This window comes from Phascolarctos cinereus, unplaced genomic scaffold (genome assembly GCF_003287225.1).
Source record: "Phascolarctos cinereus isolate Bilbo 61053 unplaced genomic scaffold, phaCin_HiC Scaffold_3;HRSCAF=262, whole genome shotgun sequence".
NCBI lineage: Eukaryota > Metazoa > Chordata > Mammalia > Diprotodontia > Phascolarctidae > Phascolarctos > Phascolarctos cinereus.
In genome coordinates this window covers 108,027,872-108,051,477 of record NW_027555736.1, presented here as the reverse complement: position 1 = coordinate 108,051,477, position 23,606 = coordinate 108,027,872, and the positions used below count along the sequence as shown (strand labels likewise).

Genomic DNA, 23,606 nt, shown 5'->3' with positions numbered 1-23,606 from the left:
AGGAGAATGAGAACTTTAAAAATACCATTGCAATTAGCAGTCATTAGTCACTTGGTAGTCTTTGAGAAATGAGTTCTGGTAGAATGGTGGGAGCAGAACTAGATAACTTTGAGAAATGTGGTAGTGTAGAAATGTGGTAGGAGAGAGATAGGATAGTACCAGAATTGGCTATGAGGGTCACAAGAAATATTTTTTAGGATTGAGAATGCTGTGGAGAATATAATAGGAAGTTGATATGGGTAAAGTAGAAAAATTGTCAGTCAGCAGCGATGGCCCGGCTGAGATATATAACACAAATTTGGGAGTGAAGGAGCTCAGTTTCATGATTTTTACAGCTCAGATGTGTGATTTGTCTTCAGCAGGATTGAGTATCCTTGGAGCTTAAGCAGAGAAAATCAAATGGTGGTGCTATCCCAGGGATGATAGTTCAGGCAGCTGATAGTGCAGTGGATAGAGCCCTGGGTCTAAGTTCAAATCCAGAGTCAGATACTTACTAGTTACGTGACCCTGGGCAAGTAACTTAACCTCTTTAAGCCTCAGTTTCCTCATTTGTAAAATGAGGATAATATTTGCACCTACTTCTCAGGATTGTTAGAAGGATAAAATAAAATATTTGTAAAGAGTTTTGCAAACCTTAAAGTGCTATATAAGTGCTAGCAATGGCAATGATGGTGATGATAGGTCAGCAACAGTAGAAGGTCACACCATAGTAAGGGATTCTAGGATCCTGGTTAATGGCACATTTAAGTGACTAACCATGGAGTGTCAGGGCTGGGTATGTAGGTGAAAAAGTGAAGCCAAAATAAAGAAAATGGACTTGGAGAATAGGAAGAAGGGACCAGAGGTCACAATAAGGGTTGGCGAGAGGAAAGGAGACTCATCTGAAAGTGGAGTTCCAAGGTTCTGATTTGCAATTCTAAAGAAATTGTGTAATCCTATGCTGATATGTGACTGAAGTGGGATGAAGAAGGAAGTCATTGGAGTTGAGAAAGTTTAGAGTGTGAGGAGGGTGGAAAGAGGGAGCTGTTTTCCAAGCTCTTTCTGTACTGAGCAGCCCTGCTAGGGCCTAAAAGTACCTGGGGCAGAGGGAGGAGGAGGCCCTCTTCTTGGGAGCAAGGGGACAGAAAGCTCATTGAACTGTTCCTAGGAGTTCCGAAAAAACCTGAAGGGTGTGAATGGAGGAAAAGATTTTGAGCAGGACATCCTAGAGGACATGTACCATGCTATCAAGTGAGTTTTTAATGAGGAGTGAGGGGTTAAGCCTTTTGAATTGAGAGAACCCATCCCCATCTCTTCCCAATGGTCTCTTGTACAGTATGTGACTCACCTTCCAGATGAGAATTAGTTCTCTGCCAATACTTCCTTTCTTGGGTGAAACCTTCTAGGACCCCAAAGGCTGAAGGATAGTAACTATTCCTCTTAAAGGGATCTCCTGATAATCCTTAGATGGCCTACAGAGAGACAGCCAGCAAGCCCAGCGTGGGGACCCCGGTCAGAATTAGGCCTAATTAATGACCTCTTGATCCAGAGAGCTCTTCTCTAATAGTCAGATTTCTTCTGGCTTCCTAGAAAGGTTTCTGGTATAATGGTAAAGTCTAGAAACTATTAGGCCCGAGACCCAGGGGGGAAAGAGATTCAAAGTCATGAAATAAAAGAGATTGTGGGGGAGAGGACCTTCTTTTCCTTCCTATCTAATGTCTCAGCAGTGAGTAATCAGACAAGCTGCAATATAATGAATGTGCTGGTGTGAGGTAGAACTGGGAGGGGAAGAATCCCTTGAATCAACTGGAGATGCTGGATCCTTGGGCAGGTGTGCCATCTTGACCTTGTCATTATACTCATCCCCCACTGGATTATAGGAATGATGAGATTGTAATGCCTGAAGAACAGACTGGTCTGGTGAGAGAGAACTATGTGTGGAATGTCCTACTGCATCGAGGTGCAACCCCTGAAGGTATATTCTTGCTGGTACCTGCTGGCAGCTATGATCATGACCTTTTCACCATGACCTGGGGTCCTACCATTGCTGCCCTCTCCTATGTCTTTGACAAGAGCCTGGAAGAAACAATCATCCAGAAGGCCATTTCAGGCTTCAGGTATCCACCTTGTCTTTTGTCTTGGCCCTGAAATCCTTCCCACTCTCTTGATAACACCCATTCCCCAACTGTCCTCACCTTGAGTTTCCCTGGGGTAGGTCACTTTAAGCTACTTCTGAGCCCATGCCTGGGAACCTCTGACCTGTCTTACTCTACTAGAAAGTCAGTTACATCTTCCCAGAGCTTCTTCCTTTGGGGGGAAGTTAAGGCTTGGGGGAACCCACCTTGCAGGTGGCACCAATGTGGGAAGGGTGTCATCAGGGGAGAACCCTGAGAAAGATCTTCCATGGTACTTGGAAAGGCACTTGGCCCTTCCAGTGACCCTGTTCCTGGGGTGGGGGATGTGGCTTTGCAGGAAATGTGCCATGATCTCCGCCCATTATGGCCTGAGTGACGTGTTTGACAATCTCATCATCTCTTTGTGCAAATTTACAGCCCTCAGTAGTGAGGTAGGTAAGGGTAGCAGGAAGACATTGAGGGGCACAGCATAGGAAAGCAGGAAACTACCTGAACCTGATGCCCCATGGAGGCAGGCACCATAGACACCCAAACAATAACTGGGGTTATTGAAGGCTTAACGTTCTCCAGTAGTTATGTACTTCACTCAGAATTGTCCCCATAGTATCCCTGTCCTTCACTGTTCACTGCAAGGTCTTCTGGGGGCTCTGGACCTCCACGTCCAGCATTTTCTGGGAGGGAGGTTTGAATCACTATTGCTTAAATGAAGATTGGAGGAAGAGAAAAGGAGTACATCTGAGGACTTTGAATACCCTGTGGGCTCCCAGGTATTATGGGAAGAAGGGATCAACTCAGAACTAATGGGAGGACCCAAAGGAGAAGTTAGCAAGTAAGCACCTAAGACACTCCCTAGACTTTAGCTAGGCCCTAGACTTCATCTTCTCTACCTCTTCAGTCCATTGAGAACCTACCCAGTGTGTTTGGGAGCAATCCTAAAGCTCACATTGCAGCCAAGACAGTTTTCCATTTGGCCCATCGCCATGGTGACATCCTTCGAGAGGGCTGGAAGAACATCATGGAGGCCATGCTGCAGCTGTTCCGAGCCCAGCTACTGCCCAAGGCCATGGTAGAGGTAACAATAGAGGGTTAGGGGACAGAAGTTGAGCACTAACTGCAATTTTGGAGGAAAATTAACCTGGGGGGAGGCAGAGCTTAGGACAGTGCCTTTCATTGGCCTGATGCTTGTTTAGTTGGCTTCAGTATCAGGGGACCATCAGTATATGATATTCCCCAGGAGGACAACTGGCAGAGGCATTGGAACTCAATTGTTCAGTAGAATGAGGCTGTCAGGAATGAAACTAGAGAACTAGGGTTGGGACTGGGTAATAAGTAAGGTTCACGTTAAGAAAGGCTGCCTTTCCTAGGTGGAAGACTTTGTGGATCCCAATGGCAAGATCTCTCTGCAGCGGGAAGAAACACCATCTAACCGGTGAGGGTAGGCCAGAAGCTCTGGGCCATGGGAAGGGAACATCCAAGAATTTGGGATTAACCTGAATATGTCTCATCTCTCCATCCTTCTTCAGAGGAGAATCAACTGTGCTGAGCTTTGTGAGCTGGTTGACACTGAGTGGTCCTGAGCAATCCAGCACGCGAGGTCCATCCACTGAGAACCAAGAAGCCAAGCGCATGGCCCTGGATTGTATCAAGGTACCTATCCCAACTGTCTTCTCACTGTTTTCTCCAGTGATTAGGTCTCAACTTCCTGCAGGGTAGGACTCTGGCTTTGTGGGATTTTTTTCCTCACTCCAACTCAGGCCACTGATTCCCTCCTCCTGCCATTGTAGCAATGTGACCCTGAGAAGATGATCACAGAAAGCAAGTTCCTTCAGCTGGAGTCCTTACAAGAGTTAATGAAGGTATGAAGCAGAAGACGGACAGTGGGAAGAACTAGACAGGGGTTGGCCAGTGGTGGTGGGGTGGTAGCAGTATGTTGTCTCTTCCCCTCTAGGCTCTGATATCAGTGACACCAGATGAGGAGACTTATGACGAGGAAGATGCTGCATTCTGCCTGGAAATGCTTTTGCGGATTGTGCTAGAGAACAGGTGAGACCAGGAGAAGATTTGAATCATGGCTGTAGGCCTGGATCCTGCACCATACTGAGGTCCTTTGTACAAACCCACTGTGCTTGGAGCTAGTACCGAGAGAATAGCAGTGCCTATGCAAGTAGGAGGGCCTATTGCTTTCCTAGCTGTACCAGAGCAACAGGACTCACAGCACCCCTATGTTCAACATCAATACCAAGGGACCCTAAAGGGATTAGTATGGTACTAGGGCATTGGAGGGATACCTAGTGCCCAAACTGGCCTCTGCTCCTTGCATTATTAACTCTCTTCCCTCTTCCCTTCTCGCCACATAGGGACCGTGTGGGCTGTGTGTGGCAGACAGTGCGTGATCATCTTTATCACCTATGTGTCCAGGCGCTGGATTTCTGCTTCCTGGTGGAGCGGGCTGTGGTGGGGCTGCTGCGCCTGGCCATCCGGTTGCTAAGGAGAGAGGAAATCAGTAGCCAGGTGAAGGGATCTTAGCCATCTGGAAGACAGGACTAAAGGAGGTGGACCAAAGGCCAAGTGTCATCCATGGGACTGTCTGTAGCAGAGACTACACCGAGTGCTATACTTCAAGGGGCTTGGAAATGATGGAAGCATAAATTGCTTCCTAAATGTTATGAGAAGACCCCTAGCAAGAATTCCCAGCTAGGAATGGTGGGGGGAAAGGAGGAGATGTCTGGAATGGCCTCAGTCATGGGGCTGGCATCCAAACCACCCACTGTGCCCCTTGGGAATCCTAGAGTCTTTGCTTTCTCTGACCACAAAAGGCCAGAGGAAGTAGCAGGGTACCCTAAAGGCAAACCATTATCATACTCTATTCCCAGGATAGTCAGGGCAAACAGGAAAGTAGAGGGTGAGTAGTGAGCCCTGTGCTCACTTCCTACCATTCCAGGTGCTGCTGTCCCTTCGTATCCTACTACTGATGAAACCTAGTGTGCTGTCTCGTGTCAGCCACCAGGTTGCCTATGGGCTCCATGAGTTGCTCAAGACCAATGCAGCTAACATCCACTCTGGGGATGACTGGGCCACACTCTTTACCCTGCTGGAGTGCATCGGCTCAGGGGTGAAGCCTCCCCCCTCCCTGCAGGCCACAACCAGGACAGATACCACTGACACTGGTGAGCCTTTCCTAAGGAAATCTGACATCTCCCAGATAAGCAGCTGTCTTTCCATTCTTGCAGTCTTCCATGGGTTAGAGAAAGAAAAACTCTAAAGAAAGAAAGTTCAGAGATTGCATTAAGCAAATTAGATACTTACATTTGCTAGCCTCCAACACTGCTGTCAACTCCCCAATGCTGCCCTTGGGTTAAGCCCCAGTGGGGTCGCAGACAATAATGGAAAGATCATCACAGATTTAGAGCTGGAAGGGTAACCTTGGAGGCCATCGAATTACAGATGAGGAAACTGAGGCTCAGAGAGGTTAAGGGTCTTGCCCATGGTCACATAGCTAGTAATTGTCTGAAGCAAGATCTGAGCTCAAGTTTTCCTGACTCCAAGTCTAGTTATCTACCTACTACATCACTTGGCTGCCACATAGAATGTGCCACAGGAATGATAAGACTTTCTGGAGACCAACTATTCTTCAATCCCTCCAGTGGTAACCCTTGTCAACAGGAGCCTGAGTCGCATTGGCCCCAAAATGACTAGAATAAAGGTTGTCTAGTCTATACTTTTGTCTTCTGGTGGCAGGACTACCTGAGCTAACCCAGACAGAGAAAAATCCTTTCCCATGGGAGAAAAGCCCATGATGTCCTTTAGTATTTTGTTCCAACATCTCCATCCATACCCTCATAACCCACCTGACTCTGCCTACATTCTCAGGTGCTCAGTCAGACAGTGAACTCTCCTCCTACCACCCCAGTGATGCCAGCTTGGACCGAGGCTACACCTCAGACTCAGAGGTCTATACTGACCATGGTAGACCAGGCAAGATGCATCGCTCAACTACTGATGCTGACGTGGTCAACAGTGGTTGGCTAATGGTAAGAAAACAAGGGACTGTGGGCTGTAGGATTCCCCATCCTGGTCTCAGTGGCTTCCCGGTTTTCTTGGGCCACAGTGAAGGGGATAAGTAGAGCCAAATCAGGCTCCATGCCAGGCAATCATCAGACTTCCTACCCACATTCATATTCTGGACAGGTGGGGAAAGATGACATAGATAGCTCCAAGCCAGGACCAGGACCAAACCGGCTTGGCCCTTCTCCTCTGGTGAATCAGTACAGCCTTACTGTGGGGTTGGACCTGGGACCTCATGACACAAAGTCCCTCCTCAAATGTGTGGAGTCACTGTCTTTCATTGTGCGGGATGCTGCTCATATTACCCCAGACAATTTTGAGCTCTGTGTCAAGACCATCCGAATTTTTGTGGAGGCCAGTCTGAATGGTGGTAAGTGGGTGGAGGAGGGAGAAAAGGGAGCTGCCTGAAAAGGAGAGGGGGGCGGGGAGTGAGGATTTATGTGAATATAGAAATATGGCCTGGGTCTCCGCAGGATGCAAATCTCAGGAAAAACGGAGCAAATGCCACAAATATGACAGCAAAGGGAACCGCTTCAAGAAGAAGTCTAAGGATGGCTCAGCGCTTCGTCGACCCCGGGCATCTAGCCAGCACACAACTCGTAGCGGACACAGTGATGACGAAGATGATGAAGGAGTGCCTGCTAGCTACCACACGGTGTCTTTACAGGTCAGTCAGGACGTAAGTATGGCGCCATTTATCTCCTCTTCTCCCTGTGCCTGGCTGTTGGGGAACCCAGCGGGGGGCCAGGGTAGGCAAGCTTGGGCTGAGAAGGGAGCCTGAGGGACAGACTTTAAAGCAAAAGAAATGGATATTGGAGTTGTCCTAGGAATAGGATGATTGATGGGGTAGACATTGTCCCTGAGGGGACCAGGTCTGGGGCGGTGAAGATGAAGTAGCCTAGGTCTCCTGGATCCTAGTCACAACTCCTTTCTCTGTGATGCCAGCTGCTGGACTTGATGCACACCTTGCACACACGGGCAGCAAGTATTTACAGCTCATGGGCTGAGGAGCAGCGTCACTTGGAGACAGGGGGCAAGAAGATTGAGGCTGATTCCCGGACCCTCTGGGCTCATTGCTGGTGCCCATTGCTTCAGGGTAATCCCCAAGGAAAATGGGGGGGGGGCTGAGGAGGCTGATTGGGATGCCAGCAGTGACCCTAACGCTCCCCCTGTACCTCCCGGCTCAGGTATTGCCTGGCTCTGCTGTGATGCCCGGCGTCAGGTACGGATGCAGGCGCTCACCTATCTACAGAGGGCACTGTTGGTACATGACCTGCAAAAACTAGATGCCCTGGAATGGGAGTCCTGTTTTAATAAGGTAACGGAGTGGAGAAGAAAGCCTGGGCAGCTTGAGGTAGAGATAAGAGCCTTCTATACCAATACTTATCTTATATGCCCCAGCCTACCCTCATGACATGTTTCCCTCCCACTCCCTTCCCCTACCCATTGTCCTGGCTCTTTAGGAGCCAAGCTTACCACTGACCTTACTTGGGGGGGTGGGATGTGGGTTGATTGACCACCAGGTGCTGTTTCCTCTGCTGACCAAACTTCTGGAGAACATCAGCCCAGCAGATGTGGGTGGAATGGAGGAGACTCGGATGCGGGCTTCCACATTGCTCTCCAAGGTATGATCACCTGCACCAGGCCCTCTCCCCACACTTCCAACCACTGCTCAAACAGCACTCCCTGGCAGATAGGGAAGGCAGGGAAAACAGTATCTCTCAGTGCCATATGTAACCTGAGGGCCCAGAAGAATCCTGAGCCTCACAGGAGTTACCCAAGTCAAAGGCCTATAAGGGAAACAGGCTAGACATGGATTCTTCCCATCCCTGGAACCAGGGATGAGGATGGTATCTTCGATCATCTGATAAGCCACTGGTGGGCCACAGGTATTCCTGCAGCACCTGTCCCCTCTGCTGTCACTTCCAACATTTGCTGCACTCTGGCTGACTATCCTGGATTTCATGGACAAGTATATGCATGCAGGTTCCAGCGACTTACTGGTATGGTCCCCTACAGCTCCCCAAGCTCCCCAAGCCGTGCTCCCTCCCCATTAAACTTGGCCTCTATCCACTGAGCCTCATCCCTAGCATATCCTCAGTGTGGCCTCTTTAATCTGTGCTCCTTCCACCTCCCCCACCCCCAAGCCTAGTCACTTTGCCCCTACCCTTCTGGGCTGTAAATTCCCGACTTCCTCACACATTTGGGAAGTGTTATCCAGTTTCCTTGTCTGAGGGCTGCTCTTTCTTGCCTCTTTCCCATCTGTTCTGTTTCATCCCTCCCCACAACCTCTCAGTCTGAAGCCATCCCTGAGTCATTGAAGAACATGCTGCTAGTGATGGATACCGCAGAGATCTTCCACAATGCAGACACAAGGGGAAGTGGTTCCTCTGCCCTCTGGGAGATCACCTGGGAGCGTATTGACTGTTTCCTGCCCCGCCTACGAGATGAACTCTTCAAGCAGACAGTCATCCCTGGTATGGAACTTGGGGGAAGGCCCTACTGAGCAACTTCTCCCTGGCTTCAGCACAGAGGACCCCTAGAGCTCCCAGAGAGCCTAAAAATGGATGGGGGCCCAGTGTCCTGGGTTGGTAGCCACTGGGAGCTAAGAGATACCATCTGAATTATAACTTTCCCAGATCCTCTGCCACCGGTGCCTACTGAACCACATCCCCAGAAATCCTTGACCTCTGCCCATGTGACTCCTGCTGCCAGTGACACAAGGATGCCCGGCCACACATATACTCCAGAGATACCCTCAGAGCTGGGAGCATATGGTGAGTCCCCTTTTTCTGGGGGAGTAAGGGGAAGAGAACAAGCATTTGTTAAGCTGTGCTACTCTTATTTGATCCTCACAACAACCCTGGGAGGTAGGTGCTTTTATTATTCCCCATTTTACATTTGAGGAAACTGAGGGAGACGGAGGTTAAGTGACTTGCCTAGGATTAGTGTCTGGGGCTAGATTTGAAATCTGGTCTTAATGACTCCAAGCCCAGCACTCTGTCCACTTCACTTCCACAGTATCCGCCCAGCTACCCCCAGGGAATTAGAAAACTATATACTGCATCAGCCAACAGTATAGTAGTGCTATCCAGAATGAAGTGTTAGTGAGGGGAAGAGGCCCTGTCCAGAGAGTAGTGCTGACCTTCTTTACCCATGAGGAGTGGGAGGCACCAGCAAAATATGAGGACTATGTAATTTGGGCTTTTCTTTTTTAATGGTTATAGAACTCAGAGTGGAAGAGTAGGGATTAAGCCTAGATGTAAAATGAACTGCCTGGTTGGTTAGACCCAGGAAGAAATGATTGAAGGAGGTTCAGCACTTCAGCAAGGTAGATTCTCACTTGTCTAGGCTGAAGCACAGCAACCTGGTCCAGATGCAGGGGGGGAAAGTTTGAGGAATGTGCCAACGTGGGATCTGAATATTGCTACATTTTCCCCCACAGACCCAGAGAAGCCTGAGGTCTCTGGAGCAGCTGCCAGTGGTTCTGGTTCTTCTACAGTTTTGACACCCAGCAAGCTGAGTCCTGGCGCAGACGGGCCTGTCCCATTGGCCCAGCCCCCCTTGATCCTGCAGCCCCTGGCTTCCCCACTGCAGGTGGGCGTGCCACCCATGACATTGCCTATCATTCTAAATCCAGCCCTAATTGAGGCTACTTCACCTGTGCCTCTGCTAACTGCTCCTCGCCCCACTGACCCTATGCCCACTTCTGAAGTCAACTAAGACAGGTGGTTGGGAAGATTGGGCCTATCCCTCCTGTCACACCACTGAGGGCTTCTCACCCTCTCCCTCTTCTGGTTGCACACTATGTTGATGCCACCCCTGGGCCCAGCCCAGCCACTGCTGCTGCTCTCATTGGAGCCACTGGGAAATTGCTGAAGGGAATGAGGGCAGCACTTCCTAGAGACATCATCCAGAGAGAAGGGACTTCTTCTGGTCATCATTTCTGGGAAACCTCACTGACGGCTGAGAAATCAGACTCGGGGCTCACCCAGAGCCCACCCCAGGCTAGCTCTAGTCTCTTACGAGTCCTGGGCTAACCCTAAAGGAGAGACTTCTGGGCATTAGTGCCAACCAGCCCTGTCCATGTTGCTTCTTGGCATTAGGGTCCCCTTCTTTGCCCTTATCCTTCGGTCCTAGCTCTGAGAGCTATACTCCAACCACATTGCACTTTGCTTCCCTTTCCTCAGACCTCTCCTCCCTCCCCATCAGCCCTGAGCTACCTCCTCCAGTTCTTCCTCCTTTATCCATGAGTTGGGTTAATTTGGGGAGTTAATTAGGGCCAGGGGACAGAGGTAACAAGGGGAGTTGCCTACAGGAGCATGTACATATGAAGAAGCTAACAATTGACTTTTTACAGTGTAATAAATGTAATAAAGCCCACACCACAGCCTCCCTTTCCCCTTGTACTTCACCTCCTCCCCTCCCCAACACTTCCTTTTCTGAGCCTGTGGCCTGACTTGACAGAGAAGGGACTAGTCCTAACCCATGGGATCCACAGGGATGGCTGAGGGGGAGAGAGGAAATAAAAGGGGACGCTGCAGCATTGTGACCCCTGTTTGGGAAGGAATTGGATGCAAAGACAAGTCTTTTTTGTGGCTACTCTGTAGCCACCAGTCACTTTGCCTGACTGCCCTCCTACCTGGGGAGGAGCACCACTAAGGGCAGTTGTACACTCCAAAACTGATGAGAGACAAGGCTGGAGCAGCGTTCATGAGTAATTGCAGCTCCCACAGGTTACCTTCCTCTACAGTCTCTCTGTTCTAAGAAGAAATGAGACAATGGGTGAACTGAAACTAGGGCTTGTGTTGCACAGGCATTATCAGACAGAATTAGGCCTTAATCCTTGCAGTCTACCATCACTAGGGCTCCAAAAGCTTAAGCCTAGGAACCAAGTCATAGCATCATAAGATGTCAAGTATGAAGAAACTTTAGGACCTATATCCCACCTCCTTCTACAGGGGCAGAAAACTGAGGCCCAGAAAGGTTCAGTGACTTGCCAACCCTATGACTTATCTCCTTGCAGAGGGCAAAATGGTATACAGATAAAGGTGCCTGAAGATTTTTCTCACCCCTTCAAGTCCTAGCCTCATGCTTGTGGAGCCTGGGTTTCAAATCATCATATCCACTGCCATAGATTAATGACTCACTTCTAAACTGCTAAAGTCTATTCCTGATACTTACCTCTCAATGCCTCCAGAGAAGAAAGAGCAGTCAAGTACCTCTGGGTACTTCCACATTCTTGCTATTTTCTGCCATTTTCCCTCGTTATTGCCCACCCCCCTCAAGGAGCACAGAAGTCAGCATCCCTGTGCGGGAAACCATATGCCCACAGTTATGGCTGTATTGTGATGGGGACACTGCCTCCCTATGATTGCCACTTCTAAGAAACAGCAGCACTGAATGCCTAGAATATCCTCCTTTGGGAGGGTGACTGTCAAAACATAGGTGGCAGGACAGAGCTAGAACTTTGAGATGCTAGCGTCTCACCTACGAAAATTTTAGCTATGCTCATCCTAGGCCCAGTGCCCCTCCTTTGCCTTAAGGGTCCTCTGACCACTCGTGCTTTAATCAACCATAGGGAGAGAAAACAAGGACATAGGCTGTGTGGCTGCCAAGGGGAAAATGTGGAGCTGCCTCAAGGAGATGGTGATAAGAATCTTAGAACTCACATTCTAAGGAGTTCTACAAGAATAGGAACTGAGTAGCTGTAGAGTCTGGCTGATTTCTTGCCCAGCATTCAATCAACAAGCATTTATTAAGTGCTTACTATATGCCAGGCACTGCTAAGCACTGAGGATACAAAGACAGACAAAAACTCTGTCCCTTACCTAAAAGAGGTCACATTCTAATGGGCGAAACAACATGCAAATAACTGCATATACAAGGAATGAGGTGGAGGCAGAGCCCAAAAGGCTTGCAAAAGATGCAATTTGAGCTCACCCTTCAAAGGAGCCAAGGAAACTAGAAGTTGGAAGTTAAGAGGGAGAGTACACCAGCCATAGGGGACAGCCAGTGTAAAAGTCTAGGCCCAGGAGATGGATTATTATGTATGAGGAATAGCAAACAGACTGGGTGTAGTTGGATTATAGAGTGAATAGAGGGGAGTAAAGCATAAAAAGATTAGAAAGAGGAAGGCTAGGTTGTAAAGGGCTTTTGATGCCAAATGGTTTTTATATTTGATCCAGCAAATAGTAATCACTGGAATTCATGGGATGGGAGGAAGGGACCTGGTCAAACCTACTTCAGGAAAATCACTTTGGTTTTAATTTTTTTTATTTTTTATTTTTTCCATATGCTTTTGAGTTGAAAATTTTTCTCCCTTTTCCTCCCCCCCACCCTAGGAAAATCACTTTGGCAGCTTAATGGAAGATGGATTGAAGTAAGGAGAGATGAAGCAGGTAGACCAGTCATAAGGCTATAGTAATGTCTAAGCAAGAAGTGATATAGACCTATAGAAGGATGTAGTTATGAGTAAATGACATGAGAAATGAAATACTGGGTGAAGACAAGTGAGTTGTCAAGGAATGACACTGAGGTTTCAAGCCTGAGTGACTGAAAGGGTGGTGGTACCCTCAAAAGTAGGAAAGTTGGGGAGAGGTGAAGGTTTGAGAGCAAGAGTTTTTGGATGAGTTTGAAATGTCTATGGGATATCCAATTCAGGATGTCCAAAAATCAGTTGATGATGTGGAACTAGAGCTCAGGAGAAAGATTAGGGTTGCACACATAAATCTGGGAATCATTTGCATAGAGATGATAGTTAAACCCATTGGATCTGAGGTTAATAAGCAATATAGCATAGAAAGAAGAAAACCCAGGGCAGCCTTATGGGATACCCAGCAAAAGAGACTAAGGAATGGCCAGAGCTGTGTTGCTAGCCAGGCCTAGCAACTTGAATTAGTGGTCCTTGTACTGGGTGACTTCCTGCTCCAGCCCAATACGCTGGGTCTTTCTGTGGCTACTGCTCTTTTGATCCCTAGCTGGCAGATTGCAAAGATCGAACCCTAGAAGTTAGAGAAGGTATCTGATGTGTAGACTCTCTGTTTTACTTACATTATTGAACTTGAGCCTCACCACCCTGTGAGAAAAGTACCACAGGCATTATTCCCATTCTAAAAGATTAGGGTCATGCTATCAGTGTCCGGTGGCGTTTGAACTCGGGTCTTCCTGAATCCAAGTCCAGTTCTCCAACACACTAACTGGATAGCTTCGTCCGACCAGAAGAAGCTGCCCTTAGATACCGAGATGAGAGTCCTCTCTTGGACGATGGGTGTCCACCGCCAGCAGGGCTCTTGCCCCCTCCCCCAACAATGAAGCATTTCTTTTAAGGGCCTATTACACGCGCTAGAATCGGGGCCCCGAAGACAAAAGTGAAATAATCCTTGACCTCCAGTTTACAGTGGTGAGAGGTGGGAGTGGCGGGGGAGAACAAGAGAATGGAGAACAAACTCCGTTCCAACACTTATTCAGACGATCGCCTTGCCCCGCCTCCTCCACGGAGACGACGCTCTGGCTATGGGCTCTGTAGCCTGGGCAGCGCGGACCTGATCTGGACGGTGCCCAGTAAACGAAGCAAATTAGGGTCGCACTCCACGATCCCGCTCCCCGATAGATGGTGCTAAAGCCAAAATACGGCGAAACTCACTTCCCCTCCGCTCCCAGGCTCTTCCGAGCCCGTAGGGCTCAGGACCCCGGGCTGGGGCGGGGTCCAGGGCCCCCTGGGGAGAAGAGGGCCTTTGGTTCCCAAGAAGCTTCATCTCCACTTCGCGGGGCTGGCCACCAGGGACAGAGAGGAGGCCCTCAGCCCAGGCCCCCAGACAGCACAAGGCGCGAGGGCGCGAAGCAAACCACCTAATGCCCACCTTTCCCGGATTCCGCCGAGGGGAAGGGGTGGGGTTCTCTTCCCTGGCTGGGAGGCGGAGATAGAATGAGAGGGGGTAGTGCTCTAAGCTCACTCCTCACTGGCTGGGCCTGCCGCAGACTAAAACTTTGAGCCAATGATAAAGAGGCCAGGGCGTGATGCGCCCTGACGTTATGGGAATTCCCCCCCCGGGAGGGGGGCCGGAAAAGGGGCTTTCCCGGTTGGGCTGCAGGTGGCCCGAGTAACACAGGGGTCGGAAGACTAGCAGAGGCAGAACTAACCGGTAGCGGAGTCGGAGCCGGAGCTGCAGCCGCAGTGAGTGGCCGGGGTCGTGCACCTGGGTTCCCTCAGTTCTCAGAGCACGGGTAGAGGGGCAGGGGCGGGGGCGGGACCCACACTCAGCCTTCAGACTAAAAGAACACAGATCCACACATGGGCGCGATCACATGCACACGTCTTACACACATATGCATTTCCACATAGATATTGACACACACTAGAGTCACAGAATGTAAGAGTCACAGTCGTAGGCACACATACGTGTCCACCGCACATCGGACATGTTCAAGTATACAGACACAGTGGCGTGTACACACTTCCACAGATGCGGATCCACAGAAAAATACACTGATACACGGATACACAATTGTGTATACACATCCACCCACACCGACACAAGTATGCTGATACACATAACCATATAATTTTAGCACGATTACGTAGACACACATGCGTGCTGACACACACAAATAGTTATATAGAGACAACTGGAGAGAAGAAAGACATCTTTCTCTGTTCCTTTAAGCATCCCCATAAATAGAGAAGAGTAGGGAAGGAGACTCCTAGGCCCAGAGCTAGAGCTGGGTGGATGCAGCCACAGGCTCCCCTCCCCCTAGCTGTCCAGAGTCCATGGGAAGAGTGAAGGGCACTATATCCCCAGGGACTTAGAGCAGGAGGTCCCCCAGAGGAGATGGGGCTCCCTACCAGAGGAATCTCCCCCAAAAGTCCCAAAGGCTGAATCAGCAGTCTCCCTCCCTCCCTTCCAGGCCCCAACAGATGACCTGCGGAAAATCCCAGGGGAGCCCCAGGCCGTGGGAGGGGAGAGAAAGAGAAGGAAGGCTAGATGGGGTAAAAGGAAGGGCAGGTTTGAAACCTAGGAGGGGGTAGGGGTGAAGACGGGAATCTCTGTGCTTCCAGATTTCACCACTGGCCTTGAAAGGTGAGCTCTAGACCAGTGCCCCCAGGTCCCCAATTAATATGCCCCTCTCTCCTACTGAAAACCTCTGCCTTCTCTTGCTCTATGCTTTCCCCCCTTCATCCCCAGCGATCAGCCCTTCAGACTTGGGAGCAGGGAAAGAAGTGTTCCTCTGATAGGGGGCAAGAGATTCCGACTCCACAGTTCCCCATGGAGCAAGGTTCTGTTCTGGGAGTGGGGAAGAAAAAGGAGAGAAGGAAGGGCCCCCTAGAACTCCTAACTGGGCCCTCCCTCTCTGGGCTGGACAAATCACGTCATTTCCAGGCCCACCCCCTCCCTTCGCCCCTCCTCTCTCTGGTATTTTCGGGACTTTCCTGAGCTGTTCTAACTTTCCTGCCCTCCCAGCCCCCGCCTGCCCACAGCTCTCTGGCTGTCGCCCATTCCAGCCTGGCAGGAGGAGGGACCCTCTGCCCCCCACCCTCAGGCTCCTGGCTACTACCTAAAGACCTGGCCTGAGGGGTGCCCCTCCACACCCACAAGCACAGGTAGGAGCCTTGGCGGTACAGCGGCAGCAGAAGCTGGACAGAGCCCAGCAGTAAACTATGGACGATTGCTATGGCCCAGTGAGTGCTAGCCCGAGTGTCTATCTTTGTAACCTTCCTTATTGCCAACCCTTTCTTTCTGACCCTGTAGGCCTCTGTCTATCTGTCCGTCTGACCATCTGGAGTCCTCTCTGTTTGGCTAATCCCCCAGACTCGGTCTTTCAGCGCGGCCTCCTCCGCTTCATCCCCACTTCACTCAGTCTTGTCTGTATAACAGCCCTGCCAAGCCCTATCCATGTCGACCCGCTGGATTCCTGGTCATCTCTCTACCCAAACCTGTTGCTTTCCAGGTTCTTGCTGATGTGAGCTGCGGTCCCTTACTCCCCCTGTCTCCAGCTCTGGCTAGTCCCATGCCTCTCTTTCTTGGTTTGTCTGACCACTTCTGTTTCTCTCTCAGAGTTTGTGTGATCACTCTAAGTGGGGGGAGGGAATAGGTGATTTTGTGGGAGTGGTCACCTCCCACTATTTCTATCCAAATCCAGGGTCTGGATGGCATTGATTATGATGATTTCCAATTCAACTCTCCAGTAGTGGATCGAAGAGAACCCCCAGAGGAGACAGGTCTGTATGTCTCCACTAGTCCCTCCCCCTTTTCCTCCTGAACTTCCCAAGGACTCCTAGTCCCCTTTATCTCCCACCACGCCAGTTCCCACCCCTGCCATCCAGTTGTTTGTTCCCCAGGCAGTAGAAATATAGGACCTTCTGCCAGAGTTGGGGTGGGTCTGAAAAGAGATCTTCAGACCCCTGGCTCAGACATCCCCCCTCCATCCCCAGGTGAGGGCCCCTATCTGGTCATCGTGGAGCAGCCCAAGCAGGTGAGGGCAGGAAGGGGCACCAGGATGGCTAAGGGGCTTTGCCTTTCTCCAGTTTCGGGGCAGGAGTGTTTAGGGAGTGGCTAGAGGTGATCACTGGGGGGGGGGGTCAGTGCAGATCGGGTATAATCATGGCTATTTTCTGATCCTCAGCGTGGCTTCCGCTTTCGCTATGGCTGTGAGGGCCCCTCCCACGGGGGGCTGCCTGGAGCCTCCAGTGAAAAGGGTCGTAAGACATATCCTACAGTTAAGGTAAGCAGAAGAGAAGGCCAGGGGGACTGGAGAAGAGGGGCAGGGAGCCTGGAAGGGAGGTGACTGTCCATCTGTGGCAAATATCCCTTCACTCATCCTCCCCAGATCTGTAACTACGTGGGACCAGCCAAGATTGAAGTGGACCTTGTCACACACAGCGATCCACCCCGTGCCCATGCCCACAGCCTGGTTGGGAAACAGTGCACAGAGTTGGGTGTTTGCGTGGTGTCTGTGGGACCCAAGGACATGACGGCTCAGTATGATGTCCCCATTCCCATCCTTTTCCCCACCCCTGAACTTCTCTGAGACTGGCAATACTTCTGCTCCCCACCTCCAGTCCCATGGTTATTGAACCTTCTTCTTCATATGCTTAATTCCCACGCTTGGCTGTACTGGAGTGAGGGATCAGGGAACAACAAGGTAGACTCAGGCTTTGATTTAGGGAGATCAGCACCTTGGTAGGAGTAAGAGAAGGAGCACACTTAAACCCGACACTAAGAACCGTCTGAGGGGGCAGGGACAAGGGGAAGACTTGGCCCTAACCAAAGAGATGAGATTCACCTTAGGAATATAATGAAACAGAGCAATGAGTGCTCTGTGGGTTAGAGCAAGCTGCTTGCACTCAGGGCTCTAGGATTTCAGAAGAGGCAGAGATCCCAGTGGGTTGGAGGAATCAAGGAAGCCTGCCTGGTGGAGGTAGGTGGTGAGCTCTTCATTTAAGGATGCAAAGGATTTGGACAAGTAGAAAAGAAGGGGGAAGACGTTTCCTGCCCAGGGAGCAGCTTGAGCCCTCCACTCTTTTTCTTCTCTGTATCTGACTTCTCACCCCTGACCTCTTGCAGGTTTAACAACCTGGGGGTCCTGCATGTGACGAAAAAGAACATGATGGAGATCATGATGCAGAAGCTTCAGAGGCAGCGACTCCGCTCTAGGCCCCAGGGCCTCACAGGTATAAGCACCATGGAAAGGGGAATGTATGTCTGGGGCTATAGGAAGGTAGAGAGAGGGGGAGGGGAGAAGGAGACAGGGAAAGAGAGAGAGAAAGAGAGAGAGAGAGAGGAGAGAGAGAGAGAGAGAGAGAGAGAGAGAGAGAGAGAAGGAGGGGGAGAGGAAGAGAGAGAAAGAGAGAGGGAGGGAGGGGGAGAGGGAGGGGGAGAGAGAAGGGGAGGGGGAGATAGAGAAAGGGAGGGATAGAAAGAGAAAGAGAGGGGGGAGAGAGAGAGAGAAAGAGGGAGAGGGAGAGAGGAGGGGAAGAGATAGAGAGAGAGGGAGAGATAGAAAGAGAAAGGGGGGGAGATAGAGAGAGGGAGGGAGAGATAGAAAGAGAGAAGATAAAAAAGATCAAGGGCACTGGCAGGGCACATATAGTGACCTGAGGATGGAGGGGTCAGATAAAGGGTTGGGATCAACTGAATACACGTGCAACTCTGCTCACCACAGAGGCCGAACGCCGGGAGCTAGAGCAAGAAGCCAAAGAACTGAAAAAAGTGATGGACCTAAGCATCGTCCGGCTCCGCTTCTCTGCCTTCCTCAGGGCCAGTGATGGCTCCTTCTCCCTCCCCCTCCCACCTGTCATCTCCCAGCCCATCCATGATAGCAGTGAGTGACCAGAGCAAAGTTAAAGGGGGGAAGGGGGATGGGCAGCAGAGACCAGGGGCCAAGGGGGGAGTTTGGAGGGCATGATGCCTGAGCTGGGCGTTCTGTTGAGATGATCATTTGTTTCCCCATAGAATCCCCTGGGGCCTCAAACCTGAAGATCTCACGAATGGACAAGACAGCAGGATCTGTTCGGGGTGGGGATGAAGTTTATCTTCTCTGTGACAAGGTGCAGAAAGGTGAGATCAGAGCCAGGGACTGGGACACCCAGCAAAAAGGAGGACACCGTGGGCCTCAGCTGGGCCCCAGGGATGCCAGGGGGCTGCTCTTTGCAGGAGGCTTTGGACAGGGCTGTAAGCAAAGAGGGACAAAGGGAGCAAGGCCTGGTTTGTAGGGAGCAGGATTCTTCCTTCTCACCACCACCCCTCCCCCTCCCCCCCCCAGATGACATTGAAGTCCGGTTCTATGAGGATGATGAGAATGGCTGGCAGGCCTTTGGAGATTTCTCTCCCACAGATGTTCACAAACAGGTATCTTCACCTAGAAAGGGGGTGGCATTGGCTAGGCGGGGGTTTGCAGGCCGTGCTGAGAGCCTGCGTCTCCCTCCCCCAGTATGCTATTGTGTTCCGGACACCGCCTTATCATAAGATGAAGATTGAGCGTCCAGTGACCGTCTTCTTGCAGCTAAAGAGGAAGCGAGGAGGGGATGTTTCTGACTCCAAACAATTTACCTACTACCCCATGGTAGAAGGTAGGACCCAGGAGGGACTCAAGGAGCACAGGCTGCTTTGGGGTTAGGGTTGAAGAGCGTCACAGTGACCTTGACCTCCCCCTTCACCCCAGACAAAGAGGAGGTTCAGCGGAAGCGGAGGAAGGCCCTACCTGCCTTTTCCCAGCATTTTGGAGATGGCTCCCACATGGGTGGGGCTGGAGGGGGTTCAGCTGGAGGCTATGGAAATGGAGGAGGAGGTGAGAAGGTCCTGAGGATTCTGGGGACTAGGATGTCCTATAAGGGAGGAGGCAGATGAGTCCATATACAGGGCCGAGAAGGGGTAGGCTCCTGGTATCAGGCGTGGGAAAGGGAAGTTTGGGGAGGGGACCATCCTGTGGCCATTTTCTCAGGGCTCATAATAACTATCCCTGAGACCATCCATTCCCCTGTTGACCATTCCTTTCAAAGTCCCTGCCCAGACTCTCCCTCCACTGTCCATCCCCTCTGATTGCCCATCACCCCCTCACTGACGCACACTGACAATCTGCCTTCTCCCCCTCCAGGTGGGGGTCTCAGCTTCTTTTCCACCTCCTCCCTGAACTACAGCCTGTACTCTCCTGGGGCTGCCCCAGTGGGCAGTTATTCTGGGGGGGCAGGAGTCCAGATGTCTGGAGAGAGTGAGGGCACAACTGATGGTGAGGGGGAAAAACAGACACACCCGGATTCCCCTGGCCGTCCCCCACCCCACGGACCTCAGGCGTTAAAGATGCTACAGGAAGGTATGACTCCCCCTCCCCACACCACCCTCCCCCTGCCCCCACACACACACACATTAGAGGAGGAGGGGGTGTGGAGGACCAGGGAGTCGGATAGCACATTGCGGAGGGGTGGATGGGCACGATGCCCACCCTCCATTTCCATGACCTTATCCCGCTTTCCTCCCCTTCCCAACCAGCCCGGCAATACAACCTACGCATGTTTGGGCTTGCCCAGCGCAGTGCCCGGGCCTTGCTGGACTATGGGGTTACAGCTGATGCCCGAACCCTTCTGGCTGGGCAGTGTCACCTGCTGAGGGCCCAGGATGAGAATGGAGACACGTATGAAGCCAGGGCAGCCAGGGGGATGGGAATGCATACGTTGTTGATGTTGGGCCAGGGAAATGTTAGAGGTGGGGTTGGAGCAGGGACAGATTAGGACAAGGTTGGGAAGCTGGAGATTGGGTTTTAGGCAGGAGGTTAGCAGACTGCGAATGGTATTGGGACTGAGCAGGAGTCAGGTGGGCAGGCGGGCGGGTGGTTGGTGGCTCAGTCTAATTCAGGACAAGATTGTGGTTGGCCTGGGCTGCAGAAGCAGATTCTCCAGCTCCCTGGCTCTGTCCACCAGGCCTCTACACTTGGCCATCATTCACGGACAGACAAGTGTCATCGAGCAGATGGCTCATGTCATCTTCCGAGTCCCCCACCTTGGCATCGTCAACCTCACCAACCACTTGAACCAGGTATACCCAGCGCTGGGCAGGGAAGAGTGGTGTGACGAGGGCAATCCTCCCTACAACTGGAGGTGTGCCCTAACTTACTTTTATGCTCCTAGACACCTCTTCACCTGGCTGTGATCACAGGGCAGAGCCAAGTGGTCAGCTTCTTATTGGACATGGGTGCTGACCCGACCCTGCTGGACCGGCATGGAGATTCCGCCCTCCACCTGGCACTGCGGGCAGCCAATCCTGGTCTCCTGCAGGCCCTCCTTTGCCATGCAGGGCCCGCCCTTCCCCAATTGCTACTCATGCCTGATTATGAGGGTAAGTACCCCACCCCTAACCCTGTGGAGGCATCCCTGGAACGTTGGGATGGCATCAAGGGGATCCTTCACCCCAGCTGGTGGGAAAAAGAGAACCATGACAGGGGAGAAGGGTTCTGTATGTCATTTGAGGATAGGGGCCAGGGCTCACCATGCCAGGCTGGAAGGGAACAGACCTCTGTGCCTCCTGGGGCCAGAAGCAGGTGCTCCCTGTGCTTGGCTGGTGTCCATCCCAGGATTCAGATCCTGAGTCATGGCCATCCCACAGGCCTCTACCCAGTGCACCTGGCAGTGCGCGCCCACAGCCCAGAGTGCCTGGACCTGCTGGTGGGCAGTGGGGCCGATGTGGAGCTGGCGGAACGGCAAGGTGGGCGCACTGCCTTACACCTGGCAACAGAGTCCGAGGAGCTGGGGCTGGTTAGCCACCTCATCACCAAGGTCAGTCAGTCAGTCTGTTACCAAGCATTGATGAAGGACTTTGTGCCCAGCATTTCACTAAGCACTGTGTAGTGCTCTGTGTGTAGACACACAGAAAGGTCCCTGCCTTCAAGGAGCTCCATTCTACCGGGGAGGGGGTGGCCACGTGCAAACTGGAGGTGACCTCAGAGGGGCAGCACCAGCATTAAGTGGGCCAGGGGAAGACTTCCTGTAGAAAGTGGGATTTGCAGGAAGCCAGGGAAGGGAAGCCAGAAGGTAGAGATGAAGAGGGCCAGCTTTCTAGGCATGGGGGACGGCCAGACAAAACGCCCAGAGTTGGGACATAGAGTGTCTCGAGGGAGGAATGGCAAGCAGACCAGTGGTGTGTAGAGGCCAGTAAGTCGTAAGAAAACTGGACAGATAGGAAGGGGGTAGATAGTGTAAGCCTCAACTGTCCTTCCTCTCGCCAGCTTGGTGCCAATGTGAATGCCCAGACTTTTGCTGGAAACACACCCTTGCACCTGGCAGCTGGGCTGGGCTCCCCAACCCTAACCCGTCTGCTACTCAAAGCTGGTGAGTGCCCTTGACCCCCAAAACTGCTCCTGGCCAGTTTCTCCCTGGGCTCCCTTTTTAATCCTGACCTCCCCTGGTGGGGACGGATGTATTTCCTGGCCTTGGGGGCCACAGGGCTCCTCCTGTGCCCCTTCTGACTACGCCCTCTCTGCCAGGAGCCGATGTACAGGCTGAGAATGAAGAGCCCCTCTGCCCACTTCCCTCACCTCCAAACTCGGGCAGCGACTCAGAGTCAGATGGGGCTGAGGAAGGAAACGGAAGGAAATATCGTGGTCACACACCCCTAGACCTGACCCGCAGTGCTAAGGTACAACAACCTGCAAGGGCAGGGATGTTTGAGGGGCAGGCAGGTGGGTTTGGGATGCACAGTTGCATTTCTGAGATACCCCCAACTCTAGGTCAGGACCCTGCTGCTGAAGGCTGCTCAGGAGACCACAGAGCCTCCTCTGACTCCCCCAAGCCCCACAGGTAAGACCTATGCTCCCCATCTTCCCGACCTTTCTCTTCACCCCAAGGATGGGAAGGGGTGTAAGGGCCCACCCAGGCCAGGCCTTCCCTCCCTACCTCCTCTGCCCTGACAGCCACATGACTGGGTCACTGGAAGTGTGTCTATCTACCGCAGGCCCTGGACTGTCCCTGGGGACCACAACCTTGCAGGGCCTGGAGCGGCTGTTGGACGGACCAGGTGGTGGGGGAGACTGGGCTGAACTAGCAGAGAGGCTGGGGCTGCGCAGCCTGGTGGACACGTATCGCAGCACGGCCTCCCCGAGCGGCAGCCTGATTCGGAGCTACCAGGTCAGAGTCTGGGCTCCACTACCCCGACACCTGCCCTGCCATACCCTCAGTGATCCCACCCCAAATTCTCTTTCCCTTTTCCTCTATCCATAGCTGGCCGGAGGAGACTTGGCAGGCTTATTAGATGCTCTGGCCGCCATGGGACTGGATGAGGGTGTGCGGCTACTACAGGGAACAGAGCCCAGAGACAAGCTTCCAAGCACAGGTAAGAAGCAAAGGAGTCAAAGCTGGGGAGCTTTGGGGGAGATTCGAGGAGTTACTTGGGGGTCAGTGGCTCTACACTTGTGTGAGGTCTACTTACAGATGGGACCCCAGGGCAGCAAGCACTGTGATGGTCTTAGGGGGGTTCTAGGTTCTGTGGTCTGGGCTGGCTTTGGGGGAGACACTGGACCCTCACCTTCTTCCTCTTTCCCTCCCCAGAGGTGAAGGAGGACAGTGCCTACGGCAGCCAGTCAGTGGAGGAGGAACAGGAGAAGATGAGCATGGTACCCACGCCTCCTGGGGAGCTCACCCACAGGCACCCCGAGGAGCAGGTGCACTGATACCAACCACGCCCACAGCACGGGCAATGCTTTGTCCAGCCCCGTGCCTGCCCCTGGAGGCGCCTGCTGTACAGATACCCCCACCTGTGCCCGCGCCCTTATTTAATGCCCTAATTGGTCCTTCGGTTCTGATGAATAAAGGTATGTGAGGGCTGGGGACCCAACCGCCCCACCCTAGGACACAGGCTTGAATTCTCTGTTCTCATCCCCCACCCCATGCATCACATGACATGTCTGTAGCAGCTCCATGGAGGCACTGCCATATGGACACAG

The 23,606-nt window shown here is 52.0% G+C and overlaps 2 protein-coding genes across 9 annotated transcripts in view; both read left to right on the top strand.

Moving 5' to 3' along the window:
* Positions 1-10,564, top strand: part of GBF1 (golgi brefeldin A resistant guanine nucleotide exchange factor 1) — a 130,393-nt gene extending 119,829 nt beyond the window's left edge. For 4 of the 6 annotated variants that reach the window (XM_020967307.2, XM_078151089.1, XM_078151087.1 and 1 more), the window contains 20 exons: positions 1,148-1,230; positions 1,860-2,096; positions 2,452-2,545; positions 3,010-3,186; positions 3,479-3,543; positions 3,638-3,761; positions 3,899-3,970; positions 4,063-4,157; positions 4,472-4,625; positions 5,056-5,281; positions 5,985-6,145; positions 6,303-6,549; positions 6,653-6,858; positions 7,125-7,275; positions 7,367-7,497; positions 7,703-7,804; positions 8,069-8,182; positions 8,476-8,656; positions 8,819-8,956; positions 9,625-10,564. In XM_020967307.2, coding sequence (XP_020822966.1) covers positions 1,148-1,230; positions 1,860-2,096; positions 2,452-2,545; positions 3,010-3,186; positions 3,479-3,543; positions 3,638-3,761; positions 3,899-3,970; positions 4,063-4,157; positions 4,472-4,625; positions 5,056-5,281; positions 5,985-6,145; positions 6,303-6,549; positions 6,653-6,858; positions 7,125-7,275; positions 7,367-7,497; positions 7,703-7,804; positions 8,069-8,182; positions 8,476-8,656; positions 8,819-8,956; positions 9,625-9,902 — 3,036 coding nt within the window. In that variant the 3' untranslated portion in view covers positions 9,903-10,564. The remainder of the gene's footprint in view (positions 1-1,147; positions 1,231-1,859; positions 2,097-2,451; positions 2,546-3,009; positions 3,187-3,478; positions 3,544-3,637; positions 3,762-3,898; positions 3,971-4,062; positions 4,158-4,471; positions 4,626-5,055; positions 5,282-5,984; positions 6,146-6,302; positions 6,550-6,652; positions 6,859-7,124; positions 7,276-7,366; positions 7,498-7,702; positions 7,805-8,068; positions 8,183-8,475; positions 8,657-8,818; positions 8,957-9,624) is intronic. The other 2 variants (XM_020967326.2, XM_078151088.1) reach the window with 1 other exon arrangement.
* A 3,683-nt stretch (positions 10,565-14,247) lies between these two features.
* Positions 14,248-23,515, top strand: NFKB2 (nuclear factor kappa B subunit 2). Of its 3 annotated transcripts, none has more exons than XM_020967357.2 (23): positions 14,248-14,355; positions 15,641-15,858; positions 16,320-16,398; positions 16,612-16,652; positions 16,803-16,901; positions 17,007-17,158; positions 17,744-17,850; positions 18,342-18,500; positions 18,632-18,736; positions 18,942-19,027; positions 19,110-19,248; positions 19,341-19,466; positions 19,773-19,988; positions 20,165-20,306; positions 20,593-20,707; positions 20,800-21,007; positions 21,275-21,444; positions 21,894-21,996; positions 22,152-22,303; positions 22,395-22,464; positions 22,619-22,791; positions 22,885-22,996; positions 23,212-23,515. In XM_020967357.2, exons 2-23 carry the CDS (start codon positions 15,838-15,840, stop codon positions 23,331-23,333), a joined length of 2,697 nt encoding a protein of 898 aa, XP_020823016.1. In that variant the 5' UTR covers positions 14,248-14,355; positions 15,641-15,837; the 3' UTR covers positions 23,334-23,515. The 3 variants fall into 3 exon arrangements, with proteins under 3 accessions (XP_020823016.1, XP_078007216.1, XP_078007217.1); XM_078151090.1 differs by having other exon boundaries at positions 16,519-16,652; XM_078151091.1 differs by lacking the exon at positions 14,248-14,355 and having other exon boundaries at positions 15,281-15,858; positions 16,519-16,652.
* The last annotated feature ends 91 nt before the right edge of the window (positions 23,516-23,606 follow it).

What these genes read in the sequence shown, in the direction of transcription:
- NFKB2 (XM_078151090.1), top strand. Translation starts at nt 15,838, where the DNA reads ATGGACGATTGCTATGGCCCA. An exon ending in CCACAGATGTTCACAAACAG is followed by an intron (nt 19,028 to 19,109) that starts GTATCTTCACCT and finishes TCCCTCCCCCAG; the next exon opens with TATGCTATTGTGTTCCGGAC. An exon ending in CTATGGAAATGGAGGAGGAG is followed by an intron (nt 19,467 to 19,772) that starts GTGAGAAGGTCC and finishes CTCCCCCTCCAG; the next exon opens with GTGGGGGTCTCAGCTTCTTT.